This window comes from Helobdella robusta (genome assembly GCF_000326865.2).
Source record: "Helobdella robusta unplaced genomic scaffold HELROscaffold_23, whole genome shotgun sequence".
In the NCBI taxonomy this organism is placed as follows: domain Eukaryota; kingdom Metazoa; phylum Annelida; class Clitellata; order Rhynchobdellida; family Glossiphoniidae; genus Helobdella; species Helobdella robusta.
In genome coordinates, this window is record NW_008704216.1 from 2,266,642 (window position 1) to 2,283,813 (window position 17,172).

The 17,172-nt window shown below is 35.4% G+C and overlaps 3 protein-coding genes across 3 annotated transcripts; 1 reads left to right on the forward strand and 2 right to left on the reverse strand.

The window, feature by feature from the left end:
- Nucleotides 1–2,822: 2,822 nt before the first annotated feature.
- On the forward strand, nt 2,823–4,629 carry HELRODRAFT_172418 (hypothetical protein; the record flags this gene model as incomplete). The annotated part of the gene is made up of 2 exons (XM_009019073.1): nt 2,823–3,350; nt 4,189–4,629. 2 exons carry the CDS (start codon nt 2,823–2,825, stop codon nt 4,627–4,629), a joined length of 969 nt encoding a protein of 322 aa, XP_009017321.1.
- Nucleotides 4,630–8,275: 3,646 nt separating this feature from the next.
- On the reverse strand, nt 8,276–11,159 carry HELRODRAFT_172419 (hypothetical protein; the record flags this gene model as incomplete). The annotated part of the gene is made up of 6 exons (XM_009019074.1): nt 8,276–8,433; nt 8,489–8,492; nt 9,681–9,823; nt 9,941–10,066; nt 10,425–10,596; nt 10,980–11,159. The coding sequence occupies 6 exons, from the start codon at nt 11,157–11,159 to the stop codon at nt 8,276–8,278; spliced, it is 783 nt and encodes a 260-aa protein (XP_009017322.1).
- A 1,121-nt stretch (nt 11,160–12,280) lies between these two features.
- Nucleotides 12,281–14,785, reverse strand: HELRODRAFT_78883 (hypothetical protein; the record flags this gene model as incomplete). Its single annotated transcript, XM_009019075.1, has 6 exons — nt 12,281–12,943; nt 13,140–13,196; nt 13,334–13,405; nt 13,626–13,795; nt 13,958–14,297; nt 14,570–14,785. Coding segments are annotated over 6 exons (1,518 nt in total), but the record flags the coding sequence as incomplete, so codon positions are not given.
- Nucleotides 14,786–17,172: the final 2,387 nt, after the last annotated feature.

A 17,172-nucleotide genomic window follows, 5' to 3' on the forward strand; every position in this document is an offset into this window, starting at 1 on the left:
ATACATACTCCATATCTTCGAGTGTGTGTAAATATCACTGGTACATCCATGTTTACGTTAAGAAATCGAGAATCAATAAGAGAATCTTTGATTTAACTGTTGTTGCTGCTGTTGTTGTTGTTGGAAAGTTCACATCATTTTTTGGACTTATATGATGGATAAATTAACTTTTAAAATTATTTTTTAATCATATTCTCGTGTTTGTACTTTTTAAAACTGTCGTCGTCGTCGTCTTTGTCTTTATTTCAATCAATCAATCAATCAATCAATCAATCAATCAATCAATCAATCAATCAATCAATCAATCAACCAACCAACCAATCAATCAACCAACCAATCAATCAACCAACCAATCAATCAATAACTAATTAAATGAATAATTAGTGATTGTATGTGTAGTAGTATTGCGCACGTACAAGCATGTAAACAACAGTTAACGTGTATTTTTTGCACACACACACGCACATGAATGCTAATTGTTGAGGTCATTTTTGAAATTGTCACAGAAACGCAAGGAACGCAATGAATACATACCATCAATATTTTTTTTTATTTATAATTAAATGAATGACTCATTCACTTGTACTCTTTTTTTAGATTTTCCACCATTGATTAATTAACAATTTTACTTCAAAACTCTTTACAATTAGAAGTTATCAAGATAAGTTTCAAGTTCATGCTATACAAATCAATTCATTCTTTAAAAGTCATCGTCATTAAGATAATAATACTACTACTAATAATAATAATTCACTTGGGATTTTCACATTCTTATATTAACTTTACATTAATTTCGTATGGTTTTCGCTTTATTTCTACATCACGTTGATATTATTTACTTAAAATTACTCCAAAAAAAAATTTTGATCGTGCTGGCATCTTCGAATTATCACAAGACTCACTGATCATTATCGATAATTTTATTCATGTTTTTCACAAATCATACTATATTATCGACAAATTATTTTTTTACAAAATAAATTATTTTATACAAATTATATTATTTACTAGATATCAACTAATTTATTCACAAATTATTTGTACCGTGCATAACTCCCCGTATCGGTAATGGTTATTCTCTACACATACGTAAACAAACACGGACAGACAGACAGACACACACACACACACACACACACACACACACACACACACACACACACACACACACACACACACACACACACACATTACTTTTGATTTTATGATAACAGATAGTAATTACTTCGTTGTTAACATTTAGTAACAAATTATTTCTATTTATTATACTGTGAAGTAAATCGACAACTAATCAAATAACAAAACCACACACACATACACACATACACACACACACACACATACACACACACACACACACACATGTATTTACAAACAACACATAAACACACATATGTATCTATCTACAATAGGAATGATTTTTATTTCAAAGACTCTCACGTAATCATGATCAACATAATAACAATAACAACATAACAATAATAACAATAACAATAAAGACATCGGTAATGATAACAATAACAATAATAATTTTTTATAATAAATTCGGTAATAAAAATCGTCTATTTTTTTCCTTAAAATTTCAAAAAAAATTAAATAAACTCAAGCACTCTTATTAATTATCATAAATCGATTAAAAACTAAATAGACTAAATTAAACGACGTGAATTAATTAAATTTAATTAATTAATTAATTTAACCTAATTAGTTAATTAAATTTAATTAAATAGGTGAAAAAAATGGTCAGATGTCAACAGGCAACGTTAATGATAAATAGTCTCAACAATATTCAATCGATAATAAAAATTCAAATTATGATATCAATAATAATAATAATAATAAAAATAATAATATAATAATAATATAATAATGATAATAATACTAATAGCGAAAGTCGAAACAAATGATTCTGCCGGCGAAAAACATTAAAACGTTGTTGATATGATAGAAAAGATACTATGATTGCAATGCTAACTCCGCTGCCTAAATGAAAAGTCTTCCAGAGCTGAACGGCGCGAAACACACACACACACACACACACACACACACACACACACACACACACACACACACACACCCGTATGAACATACATCACATACATCACTTAAGTTGTACGTACATATACTATGCACACATATTTTGAAATATGTAACGCGTAAAAGATGAACAGAAAGGAGAGAACTACATTGACTGATAGATGATTCGATGTATGTATAAAAATCTAGATAGATAGATAGATATAGATAGATAGATAGATGGATGGATGGATGGATGGATAGATAGATAGATAGATCCCCTAAAATCCACTCTGACCCTGGTCTAGGCCCTAAGTTTTAGATAGGTACCAGTGCGTCCACGTTGTGGGGGATGGGCAACAGCACTGTGGGAGATGGAGACAAAGGGTATGTCGGCGGGCCAAAGGAAAAGCTGAGGCTGTGTTTAATCACAGGTCCAGATTACTTGGATGCCAAAGCTGAGTACGATTAACCTGGTAGCGCTACGCATGTCGGACACGCGGAGACTCCATCTTCACCTTTGCTGGCTAAAGTTAGAATGGTCAGAGGAAAGCCTCTGTAGATAAGTTAGGATACTTCTCAGAGGACTAAAAATGGAGTGGTATGGCTTCTAGTGGACCAAACACCCCAAGTCAAGGTGCTAGATACCGTGCCGAGGACTGAATGGCGCCGGGGGGATATGGCGTCGCGAACGGTTCGCCCTGGGGCCTAGGTCCAACCCCAAGTAAATATTAGTGGCCTTGCTTCAGCAACCAGGGCTCTGCTGAGGTTGACCTTGTATTTCCCGTGGCTCTCGAGGGACCAACATGATAACTAACGTAAACAGAAAAAGTGGAGATAGAGAAAAGGATGATAACAACTGCCAGGCATCACTGAATGCTACTACTGATCAGGCGAGGATCAACGCCTGGGAACAACTTGGGCAACTCATTGATGGACTTTTGGAATTCGTTAAGCCAAAATCGAATGTCCACAAAGAGATCAAGACAAAGATAACAAAAATCGCCAATGCTTTTCTTAAAGTAAAGGCATTGGAAACAGGTAAAGAGGCGAAGCAGCCTCTAAGTCAGCTGCCAGAAACACAATTCCTGCCACTAGAGATAAGGACACGGAATATAGAAGAATTATCGGCCATAGATACCGGAGCCGATGCAGATAGCGAGTTTGCTGTAGACATTCTGCCTCGGCCTGTCAAGCGAAAAGACCGAACGCCGCCAAAGACTGGAACTAAGAAGAGGAGAGAGGAAGTACAAACAACTCTGCCTTCCCCAACAATGAGCAAAGATGAAGAACATTCAAACACTGAGACAGAAACTGGATGGCAACGAGTCAAGGTAAAAAAAAGGAAGCAGAATCAAAGTATGGAACAGAAAAATAACCGTCCGCTTCAGAAAATGATAAGGAACGTGGGAAGACTAAGAACAAATGTCCTAATTTTTCGTCCCAAAGACAAGGAGAAATATGCAGACATTCTTTGCAGAGTGAAGAAAGAAGTTCCGGATGAACAAGTATGCTCCACGGTTGAAAAGATCCGCAGGACAGCTACTGGCGATCTGCTAATAATTATTAACAAAAATAACGCTGACGGAGGCCAAGGATTACAGAAAACCATTTCGGAAATCCTTAAAGACGAGGCAACGGTCATATGTAAAGGACCACAAGAGGACCTTGAAATAAGAGATTTAGATGATGTCACAACGAAAGAGGACATTCTAACAGCCTTACAAAAAGCGGCCGGAGATGACTCTAAAATAACAATCGATGACATAAAATTGCTTCGTAAAGCGTATCGAGGCACACAGGTTGCATCGATAACCCTGGCGGCTCCTATTGCAAAAACGATAATGGGTGAACATGGCAAAATTAAAATTGGATTGGTCAACTGCAGAATTGTGTCAGCAAAGAAGCCAAATAAATGTTTTAAATGCTGGCATTATGGTCACCTTGCAATACAATGCAAGAGTCCCATAGACAGATCAAAACTTTGCATTAGATGCGGAAAAGATGGTCACAAAATTGCAGAGTGCAAGAACGAGGCCCGTTGTGTTTTATGCATTGAAACAAACCACGTGGATAATTGTGCTCATGCAGCTGGTACTGCAAGATGTCAAGTTTATAAAAACGCGGTGCTGAGTATTAAAGGAAAAAAACCCAAGTATGAAGATTCTACAGGTAAATCTCAATCACTGCGAGGCGGCACATGATCTGCTTATGCAGACTGTGCGTGAACTGAAAGTAAATTTGGCAATAGTATCAGAACCTTATAAACATTTGAATACACAGCCGTGGGAAATGGATAGAACTGCAGGAGCAGCCATCTGGTCCTGTAGCAAGCTGCCTTTCCAAAATGTTATAAATACAGAGGCATGTTTTGTAGCAACAAAAGTAGAGGATATATATTTTTATAGTTTTTATGCTCCGCCCAGCCTTTCCTTTGATGAATATGTAAACTTCCTTGATCGACTGACCCAGAGTGCGAAGCAGTACTTTCCTGTGGCCATAGCTGGAGATTTTAATGCCTGGGCTGTAGACTGGGGCAGTAAAAAAAACCAATGCAAGAGGGAACGCGCTACTAGAAGCTATGGCAATATTAGATGTAGCCCTGTTGAATAACGGAGATAAACCTACATTTGTAAGACGAGAAGCGAACTCAATAGTGGACCTCACATTTGTAAGCTGCTGCCTGGTAAAAGGAAACCTTTCATGGAAAGTTATGTACTTCTAAACGGCAAGCGACCACAATGCGCTACTCTGGGAAGTGACCACTGACTTTAGCTCTGGGTGTATGCTGACACGGACCAATGCTGTCGGATGGAAAGCAAAGTCCTTTGACTCAAATGCTTTCATGGTGGCCCTAAACCGTGAACCATTGGCCGTTCAAAGCACTGAAAAGAATGCAGAGGAATTAACAAGAAGATTAGTAAAAGCTTGTGATGCGAGTATGCCCCGTAAACATTATGTGGACAAGGGATCATCAGTTCACTGGTGGAATGCAAATATAGATGCTCTTCGAAAAGAATGTCTTAAAGCGAGAAGAGCATCACAACATGCCTGGAAGAAAGCAAATTACTTGGAACTGAAAGCAGTGTATAAGAAGACTCGCCTAGAACTCAACAAGGCTATTAAAGTCAGTAAAAGAAAATGCTGGCTGGAGCTTATCAACGAGGTGGAAAAGGATCCATGGGGCCGGCCATATAAATCGGTCTTGCTACATTTGAAAGGACAATCAATGCCTTCGCCCACATGACACAACTATTGAAAAAGATTGTTGTTTGTCTGTTTCCTAAACAAAATAGGAACACTAATTGTACAAAACAATATGAGACTATCGATGTCCCACCAGTCACGAAAACTCAATTGAGGGAAGCCTGTGACAGAATTAAAAATAACAAAGCCCCGGGCTTAGATGGAATACCTAACAATGCCTTGAAGACAGCCATAAAGGAGGCACCGGAACTATTCTTGGATGTCTATAATGCATGTTTTAGAGAGGGAGTTTTTCAGGAAGATGGAAGCAACAGAGGCTGGTTCTCATTCCTAAAGGGAAGAAGCCGCCGGAAGACCCATCATCTTACCGCCCATTATGTATGCTGGACACAGCCGGGAAAATATTGGAAAAAATTATCCACCAAATGACTGAACAGAAGATGGATCTCCAGTTGACTGACAACCAGTTCGGTTTCCGGAAAGGCCGTTCAACGCTAGATGCTGTTGGTATTGTAGTACAAAAAGCTAGGGATGCCATTGCGAGGAAGGGAGGAAAGACAAAATACTGTCTAGTGGCCACGTTGGACATTAAAAATGCCTTTAACTCCGCTAATTGGGATTGCATTTTGCATGCTCTTGATGAGTTGGATGTTCCATTATTCCTACAACGAATGGTAGCAAGCTATTTCACAGAAAGAATACTGATGTACGACACAAAAGCAGGACCACAACAATACAACGTTGCGGGGGGTGTACCTCAGGGCTCGGTACTAGGACCCATCCTATGGAATGTTATGTATAATGGCCTGCTGAGGTTGAAACTGCCATCGGATGCCAGTTTGGTGGCATATGCGGATGATGTGGCCGTAGTTATCGTAGCGGAACATCTTGAGGAAATTAAGTATATTTTTAACAACTCCTTTCCAAAAATTAGTGAATGGATGAATTCAGTCCACCGGGAGCTGGCAAGACACAAGACGGAGGCAGTGCTTATTACAAGGAAAAGGAAATTAGAAACCATTACGCTGTCACTCGGAGAACAGGAAATAACGACACAGCCCTACATACGATATTTGGGGGTGATGATTGATAGTCGACTTAATTTTAAACAACAAGTGGAACATGTCTGCACTAAAGCAACTAAAGTGAGGATAGCCCTGTCACGATTAATGCCTAATGTGGGAGGTCCAAAACAGAGCAGGAGGGTGTTACTGTCTTCTGTTGTCACGTCAGTATTAACTTATGGGATTCCAGTCTGGGCGATGCACTAAAAACCCATGACATGCAAAGAAAACTCTCGTCGGTTTATCGAGGAAGTGCTTTGAAAATTGCCAGCGCTTTCCGCACGGTTTCTGGAGAAGCAATTTGTGTTACAGCTGGTGTGTTACCCTTCATGGAACTGGCCAGAAAAAAAAGATATTGTATCAACGGAGTAAAACAACTAACCTGAACAAAAATGAACTCAGAAAAGAGGAGCGACAATATAGCATGCATTGATGGTAAATGCAATGGGACTCGGCAACAACTGGCAGGTGGACAAACCGTCTTATACCTCAAATAGATGTCTAGCTGAAGCCGAACCATGGTGAAGTTAACTACTACCTGACGCAGATGCTTTCGGGACATGGGTGTTTCCGGGCGCACCTTCATCGCTTTGGTCATGATGGTTCTCCAGAATGCCCATCCTGTCCAGGAGAAAATGAAGATGCGGAACACGCATTCTTTAAGTGCCCTCGCTTCCACAGGTCTAGAGAAACTTTGGAAACTGTTCTCCAACAGAGAATCCAACCAGAGAGTATAATTAAAGCTATGCTTTCTTCAAAAACTGCGTGGGATGCCACTGATACGTTTGCGTTTGATATCCTCAATAAGCTGGGCATCATAGAAAGGCAAAGAAAAAATATTAATTAAAGATAGAAGGCTATTCGAATGTCGCAGTTTTCTTTAAAACAGACGAACTAGCGAACTGCTATGATCCTCCCCTCGCGTAGTAATGCCTAACGGCGGGCCAGCGAGGAAAACTGGGGCCAGATGACGAGGAGGTTTTTAGTCGGTATGGGTTTACTCGAGTCCGACATATCCACGGAATATATCCTGGAATACATAAAGTATTTTCCCCATCCAAAAAAAAAAAAAGATAGATAGATAGATAGATAGATAGATAGATAGATAGATAGATAGATAGATAGATAGATAGATAGATAGATAGATAGATAGATAGATAGATAGATAGATAGATAGATAGATAGATAGATAGATAGATAGATAGATAGATAGATAGATAGATAGATAGATAGATAGATAGATAGATAGATAGATAGATAGATAGATAGATAGATAGATAGATAGATAGATAGATAGATAGATAGATAGATAGATAGATAGATAGATAGATGAATATGCATGACGTGTATTAAAGTATGCAGGTTTAATGAAACAACACATGCGCGCGTGTATGCTGCGACACAATAAATCAAAAAAATATAAAATACTCAGCTTAATCAGATAAGCAACATTTTATTAATTAATTCATAAGCTAATTTATTTCACAGGCCTCAAACACCTGGCTAACAGTTTAAGTCTTAACGATGCTGCTGTAAGCCACACATGAACGGTGAAATAGCACAACAGAGTGTTTGTCGCTCGAAAATGACAAAAATAACATAAAATCTCAAGAATGGGAAAATAAAAGATAATAAATACATTAACGAGGCAGACCTGCAGGAGAACTTACAAAGCAACAAAATCTTTCACCTGGAAGTGGTTGACGCTGGTACAGTTGAATGACGCATTGCCTGCTAATTATATAACGAGAAAGTTGATTTTTAACAAAGTCATGATGTGGTCAAAATGTAAAAATTGAGAAATTTTACCCAAACAACACGTGATCATTTCCCCCATCCCTACAACCAACATTGCATAAGGACAAAACCCAACATCCATCCTTCAATCCATCAGACCATTTCCTCAAATTAAAACAACCAAAACACCTGGCCCTTGATTTTAAACGACCAATCAAATCAATCCTTCAGGATTTTAACGACCAATCAAATCAATCCTTCAGGCTGAGGTTATCGAAGGCGGCTCCGGCCGCCATACTTCCTCTGATGCCTGTGACCTTGCAAGAGTTTTTCCACAGCGACCTCTGAAGTTCAAGGTCGTACGATTCCAGGGATGACCTTGACGGACGGCCGTTCTTGTAATACTTCCCTGTGACCCCTTCAACAAGTAAGAGAAATTGTAAAGTTTACAGGGCACACATTACCAGGCTACGAACGTACAATTGTGTCTCGATTTTTAAGAGGAATTAACGGACAATAATAATGATAATGATGAGACTAGTAATAATAGCAAGATTAAATAGTAAAAATGCTATGGAAAAAATAATAAAAATTGTTAGGTAATAACAAAAACAAAAATAATGAAATAATAAGTTCAATGTTATAGTGAGGAGAATGCGTAATTTGATTGATCGATCAATTGATTGATTGATCGATTGATTGATTGATTAATGATATGATAGATTAATTGACGAATAGATATTATTATTAATATTATTATTATTATTAATTTGTTATTGCGAGCAAACAGACAAGCAGCAAACAAACAAACCATCATATCTCTCTGTGGTAGCAAGATCAACAATGAACATGGCTGAACTCCTGTGAGTGGTTGCCAACCAACCAATCAGTCAGTCAGTCAGCCAATCGGTCGGTCGGTCAGTCAATCAATCAGTCAATCAATCAGTCAATCAATCAGTCAATCAATCAGTCAGTCAGTCAATCAATCAATCAATCAACCAACCAACCAACCAATCAATTAGTCAACCAGGCAGCTTAATCAACCATTCAAATCAAATCAAACCGAATCAAAAAATGAAAGGAATCAATGAACGGATGTGCTGGCCAGCAACCTTATGGAGCGAGCAACGCGTGAGCAAACCAGACACTGGTTGAGACAGACTAGAGAGAGAACGCGATGGAAGGGAGAGGGATGATGGTGGAGATCTGTTACTGGGAGATAACCTTTCATTGATTGATTGATGGATGAACGGATGAATGGGTAGATAAATGAATAAATGAATGGATGGATGGATAAACAGGTAGACAAATAGATGGATGGATGAATGGGATGATGGATAGATAGACGGATGAATGAATGGATGGGTGGCTGAGGATGGGTGAATTGATTGATTGATTTACTGATGATTAGATAAACAGATAACTAGATGGATGTGACCTATAAGCAATCATGCAAATCAATATATTCTTTAATCAATCACATAATCCATAAACCCTAACCAACCAACCAACCAATCAACCAACCAACCAACCAATCAATCAATCAACCAATGAACTAACCTACCAACCAATCAACCAACCAATCAATCAACCAACCAACCAACCAATCAATCAACCAATCAAACGATCAGTGGAACCTGGATCGACGGCCAGCACAGTGACATTCTCAGCCTTCACCTCGTCAGCAAGCTTGTACGTGAAGAGCACGCTGCATAGTTTGGAGTTTTTGTATGCCTGCTTGTCTGTGTATGTATCCATCTTCAGTAGTTGCATGTTGTTCGGGTCCAAAGACTCTAAATCTGAGGTGGAATGTTATATCGTCAAATATATTGAGATGAAAGTTTGAAACTAGAAAAAATATCAAACACATGCAACAGAACTAAAATAAAACGAAATAAATTGAAATAAAAAAGAACCTTTTTGGTACCATCTGCCTATCTTGTTGTGAGATCTGCACGTGATGTTTATGATGCGGCTTTCTTCATCAATGGTGGCCGTTTGTGAAAGGTAGTCCAGCAATAAATGGGTCAACAGGAAGTGACCTGGTTAAATATATTAACATTTAGGGTGACCTACTTACATTCACTAACATTTTGGGTGACATATTTACATTCATTAACATTTTAAAAGATCTCACTTAACTAAATGGGATGACAAATGAAAAAGAGTAAGATTAAAAAATGAAATCAGAAAATTTAGGCAATGAACAAACTTAAGAATGCATGAAATAGAAAAAAAATTATATCAAGCTTTCACAAAATCTTAAACATTAAACTTAAATTTATAACAAATAATAAAATTATATTATATTGTATAATTATATTAAATAGTATATTATGAAAACAAATCACTTAAATAATGGTGAAATAATAATAATCAAAATTAAAATAATAAAATAACCAAAATAATTAGATGACATGTTGCACTCTAATCCCTCAGACGTGAGTTCAGGCGAATGATTTTTGCCCTTTACGAATGCCCCGGCATTGTTGATCAGTACGTTGAGCTTTCGTTTGCTTCTCATAAATTCTTTTGAGAAATTTCTTATGGAAGATGAGGAACAGAGATCTAACTTTTGAATGGAATTGTGTGTTTAAAAGTGAAATTCTTACTGTGGAACATATCAATATTGTTTTAATTAAATTTTAAATGATTTACACTTTTACAGGAACCGTATTTATGTTGTTTTATGAGTAATAACAAATAATAAAAACTAAATAAAATTGTAATTTTTATTTTATATATAATATATTTTATATTTATATATTGTTAATTAAAATGTGAATACTGTCATTCACAACAAATGAAGTTAAAACAAATTATAATTAAAATGAAATCGAATTTAAAATAAATATATCAACATAACAAAAACTACCAATTAATAATTATAATAATTTAATTTGTAAATTAAAAAAAAATGAAAAAGACTACCACTACACAAAACAGAAGACAGACCTCCATTGATTGGACAAGAGCAGACGGATATTGTGTTTTTATTTTAGTGACAGCATCTTCTGCTTTCTCTTTGTCCCTGCAGGCAAGCACCACATCGTTCCCACCTTCCGCCAAATATTTGCTAATTTCAAATCCCAACCCCGAGGAGGCCCCAGTGACGATTATGACCTTACCAGTCATGTTCTAAATTTTTATTTTTAACAGTTGTCTCGAAAACTGAGCTATAGAATTTACGGTTGTCAACCGTACAAAATGTCATTTCAAAGAACAGATTATTATTAATCTCATTAATTTGCTATTTTTTAAATCTTATAAACCATTTGGATGATCGGATTTAAAAGGCAACCTAGAAGAATTCAATGGAGATGACTAAAGGGCGAACTTTTGATGAATTGCAATGCCATGTTGATCCAATCCAAGAAGCAGGCAGGTACTCTTTTGATCCACACATATGGAACCGTATGGAACCAAGCATTTTCACAGAATAACCTGCTACCATCAACCTGAATTTTTAATTTATATATATATATACTCTATCTAACCTATTAATAAACTAATGCAAACGAAAATTGTCACGACGATTTATTCACAATGCAAAGAAATTAACGAGTGAATGACTGGAAATGAGGTTGAAATAAACCAAAGATGGGATTAAATTTACGACTTAGACACCAAAGGAATATTTTAGTGATGATGACGTCATTATGATGAGGACGACGTCGATGATGACTACAATTCCAACTATAATATTAAGAATGAAAGTGTAAAGCGTGCACAAGTGATTGCGCGAACATCAAATACACCGTTTGAACAACCCTCTAATTCAGCATAATAGAATGTTGGCACAATTAACCATCGAATTAAGAAATAAACATAAGAATTGAAATAAAACGTTTGGTCTGAACGTCGACCCGGAAGCAATAACGTCATCACAATGTGTTTTTACGCCTCGAACGATCACCAGCCGGCCTGACCACGTACATCAATTATAATATATGCGTTACGTCATTGCTCCTCCTGCTTCCAGTGGAACGTGTGACGGGAGGGATACGTTAATAGTTTGATTTTAAACGTGCTGAAAGAAAGTTTGAATTAAAGGAACTAACAGCAATTTAGCACCATGATATAATTATTAAAAAAATAAAATTAAATAAATTGAAGGTTTAAAAAAAAACACAAAACTTAAAAATGTGCCTAGACTAAATAATCGTATTCATCCCGACTACAACAGCTTTTTAATAAGCTTTATTATATTTTTACACTATTTACAAACTTAAAGTTAATTTTGAAAAAAAAAACTGTCAGAAACCAGCTACATTTTTCTTCTTTTTCATTTTGCACTTCACTTCTTTCATCATCAAGTTTTGTTCTTCAGCAACTTTTCCGTCATCCTCGTCATCATCATCTAAGACATCTTCATTTTTATTTAAATTTGACAAATCATTTTTTTCCTTCAACTTTTTATATTTTTTGTCTTTTAATTTCTTCTTTGGCACCTTGGAGGCAGTTTCACACGTTGCTTCCGAACTTTCTTTAGATTTCTTCTTGAGCAATTTCTCACTTAAACTCCAGTTGAAGGCCTCACACGACTTCTCATCTCCAGATAGGTCAACAACCTTCATCTCGTTGTCACCACCGACAGCAAAAATAGGCTTCTCAAAATCACAACACGCTGCCAGGCAAAATGCAGTACCGATTTTATAATTCTTCTTGTTGACGAGTTTAGCATCATTACTCAGACTCCAGACCTTGACGAAGCCGTCTTCGGAGCTGCTAAGCAGACAGTCGTTGAATGGCTGGCTGTTGACGAAGAGCATGGAGAGGTCAGTAACAGATGAAGGACCATGTGCGTCCAGTTCAAACACAGGAACATCCATTCTTATGTCCAAATAATGGATGAAGCCATTAGATGTACCAGCAAAAAAATTAAACGGAGAGGAAATATTCCACAAAACTTTTTCTACCTGGAGTAAAATTTTAAAATAACTTCTACTGAAAAAGAAAACTATTTAAAAGATTGTTATCAAAATCTTATTGAAAAAATTGGAACAAGAAATGTAGGCCAATACTTGGATAAAAATGCAGAGGTGGACAAATGATCAAAACAAAAAAAAGATAAATGAATAAAAAATGAAATTGAAATTAAACAAAATAACCGACCTCCCCAGACAAGCTCCACCTTTTGACTGAATCATCGTAGCATCTGCAGTCAAACACCTGCATTGTAATAAAAAATGATAAATCATAAAAATTTGAAAAGTTTCAATCAATTTGTATTTAAACCTCAAACAAACAAACATCTTTAATGAATTAAATAATTGAATGTAAATTGATAAAGTGGAATGCAGATGAACCTGAACAGTTGAGTCAGCACTGCCAGCAAGCAACATCTGGGCCTCAACAGGATGCCACTGAATGGACTGAACCTGCCAACGAAACAGCACACAAACAGATTTACAGGTATGTATTTATACCGCCACCAACAAGAACGTTCATATTCAGTAGCTCTTATAATTATATTAATTTTAAATTTATTAGTTTTTTTCATTTAATTCACCGCAAATAAACATGTCAAAGCAACTTAATACAGTGAAGCATGTGTGGATATATAAAGAGGCGAACATGAATCCATTGAATAGCAGAAACCTTATCTTGGTGTTTGCCTAGGAAGACACAATTCTGTCTGCCTGGACCCCCCAGATCCCACAAAGCAATGGAGGCATCTGCTGATGAACTTGCTAGAAGGTTCGACTGTTGCTCGTTCCAACTCAAACTCAACACTGCATCACTGTGGCCACACTTTTCTTCGCTTGCAGCTGTCGCTGAAGATTCAAGGTCGTTATTATTATTACCATCCTTAACGTGAGTATAATCAATAATTATCAATATAACAAAGACTAATGCAGCAAGCCAGTAGATTTTTTTTCCAATAAAAATTGATGAAAAATTTGTTTAAAATTTGTCTTTAATGAAGTTACTTTTTAATTTCTTCTTCTTTTTGGAAGTGCGCTCCTTACAACCTCGTAACACCAACATTGGATCAAGATAGTTAACCATCTCCAAATCCCAGAGTGACACATTCCCATCGAGATCACCAACTACCCCGGCGTTTCGACCGCCAATGATGTCCCCACCCAGCCACTGAACTACGAGTGGACATGAGGGAAGTATGTAGTCGTGGTGACAGTACAGACTGTCGTTTCCTACTTGTTCATTGTAGACCCACATTTCCAAAGAGAAAAAACCATCATCTGTCTTCCCCGCTAATACGACATTGTCATCAGGCGATATGTTCAACATTTCATCATCTGTGTCATCCTTATCAGACTAGCAAGTTTAAATATATAATAATAATCACACAATATACAATATCTTTTTAATCTAAATATTTTCTTGTTAATACATTGCCCTTACAATAGAAATATATTTATATAAGTAAGTTCGTAACTTTGCAAAAAAACCGATAAGTACTTATAAATACTAATCACTAATTTGAGCAAATAAATATAACTACAAAAAACAATTAAGCTTAAATGGACTTGTCCACTTTCTGATATCAAAAAGACATTCCTTCTAGCAAGTTCACTTACCTTTGTTCCTTTACTCAAATATGGATCCTGCTTATTGTCCTTAAAAAAAGCCAAACTTGACATGCCATAAGAATCATCTGAGTCATCTGCCATGTCATCATCTTCACTATCACTGAGGTTGTATCGCTTTCGTATCTGTTCATCCTCCTTATTCCTCATGCTACTTTCCCCATCGTCTTCAACTTTGTTCTTCTTCTCTGATTGTTTATTTATGGATAAATAACATATTTTTAGCTATGATTATTATTTTAGTCATTTAGCAGTAATAATTAATGTAGTTTAAGTTTATTCATAAAAATAATATATATAATGCTATATATATAATAATATATACAGTCAGCATATATATTATGAAATGTATACTATATATAGTACTAATTCATTACCTTGGATTGGTGCTATTTGACTAGATTTCATTTACTTACAATATTATATATGCCATGAATATTATTATAAATTATATCACATTATTAAATTATATTATATATGCCATAAATATTAAAAATATCACAAATTAAAAATCAAATAAATAAATGAAATATAAAATAAATAATATGAGTAACAGTAAATATTGAAAAAACTAACTAAACTAAATTAATAAAACCTTAATTATTAATAGCGCCTAAGTTTTTAACTAATTTAATAATTGAAAACTATATTTTAATTTTATTAATAATATTATTAATAATAATTAATGTTATAAAAAATAATATTAAAAAATTAAATTTTCAAGGACTTCAATCATGATTCAATTTGAATTTAAAATTTAATTATCTCCATTTATTTTAAATCAATTAATTAATTATAATAAAATAAAATATATATGCTGACTTTTACTTTTTACTTTCGTGCTTGCATGTTTTGTCAGCTTTTTCAAGCGAATAAAATTTTCAAGTTTATTTTCATCTTCTTCACCATCTTCATTGGCTTTTTTGAGTTTTTTAGCTTTTTCAGGTACATTAGTGAGCACTTTCTTCCGGATCCAAGTTAGGCAGGTGACGGCATTCATCGTAACTAAATTATAAATAAATAAATTACTAATAAACTATAATAAATAATAATTAATCCAGCCGAGATACCGCGGCAGGCGAAGCACGAGCAAATGAACGACAACAGGAGTAAACATTGCATAGAAAATAATCACTAAAAACAAATATATAATACACTCACATAATCTATTTCCAAATTTATAAATGCTTTTAAAAATAATTTTAAATAATTATTAACTTGTAAGAATTAATTTTATGTTTAAAGTTAATTTTAAAATGAAAGATTTTTGTTTTGTAAATTGCAATATGACATATAATATTATATAAACGTTTTATAGTGTTAAGCAGAGTGGCGCAGTGGAAGCGTGCTGGGCCCATAACCCAGAGGTCCGTGGATCGAAACCACGCTCTGCTAAAACTTTTTTTAAGTAAATTTTATCTTTTCTTATTGGCAACGCGTCAAAATAGTCGACAAGTATGCTATTAAATAATGAATAGGTTAATACTTTGGTAAGATTATTTTTGAATTAATTTTTCGTTAAATGTAACATTAAATGTTTTAAATTGAATTTTAAATTAAATGTTTTTAATTTCAATTGAATTTTTTATTGATGTGGGTTCATTTTGTTGAAAAGAGACACCGACATAAAAGTCAATTCGGCAACTGACATTTTTATTACACATGTTAAACAAATCATTTAATTCAATCAGCAAATATTTACTAAATTTTAATACCATTAAATCACAATTTTCTGCTGTTTGATGCCCAATTGATAACTTAGCCAAAGATTAGCCAAAGAGCTATTGATGCTATCACCGTGCCGTATTCGTCGTGTCCTTGAAAGTGACTTTAAAGTGACTTTAATATTGCCTTCAGTCAATTTTTTGTCGTAGTTTAGTTTAAATTTCAATTGTGGGAGCAGAGGCTTCAACGCCACAGCCCCTCTTGGCAACTCTTCTGATGAAGAGGAATTGCGTTGGTTTTAGTCAATTCAGGGTAGTTCTACAAAGTCAACGCAGAGATAAATGATAAGAAAGCACACAGAAACACACCAGCATGCATTCTTTGTAGTATAGTAGGTATGCAATGTATACTATACATTTAATAATCTCGCATGAACGCATCAAACCGAAAGGCTTCTATCGAAGATGATAATTTAGATTAGCTATTAACCTAAATGTGTCAACGTAGAAATTTATCGCAGTTTCTGTCTTCGAGACGATGACGTGAACAACAACCAGCGGCCTATTAAATAAAACAAACGTTATCTCACAAATCGCACAGTAATGAAGCTACTTGGACATCCAAATAACTCAATTGAATTCAATTTGGTAAAGATTCATGTCATTTCATTTCCACTAGTTATTGTTAATATAAACTTTCGTTGATACTAAACTTTGGTCATTAACTAAACACACTATTGAACATGCATGCATTTATAGATAATTACATATAATATGTTTAAATACCAGTGTGTCGGAGTCGGATGAAAAATATTCGACTCCGACTTCAAAAAATCCGACTATCGGTAAAAATTTCCGACTCCGGGTTCCGAATTCCAAAAAATTTGTAAACTTTTGCATCGTGATTTCACCTTATTATCACTACTAAAC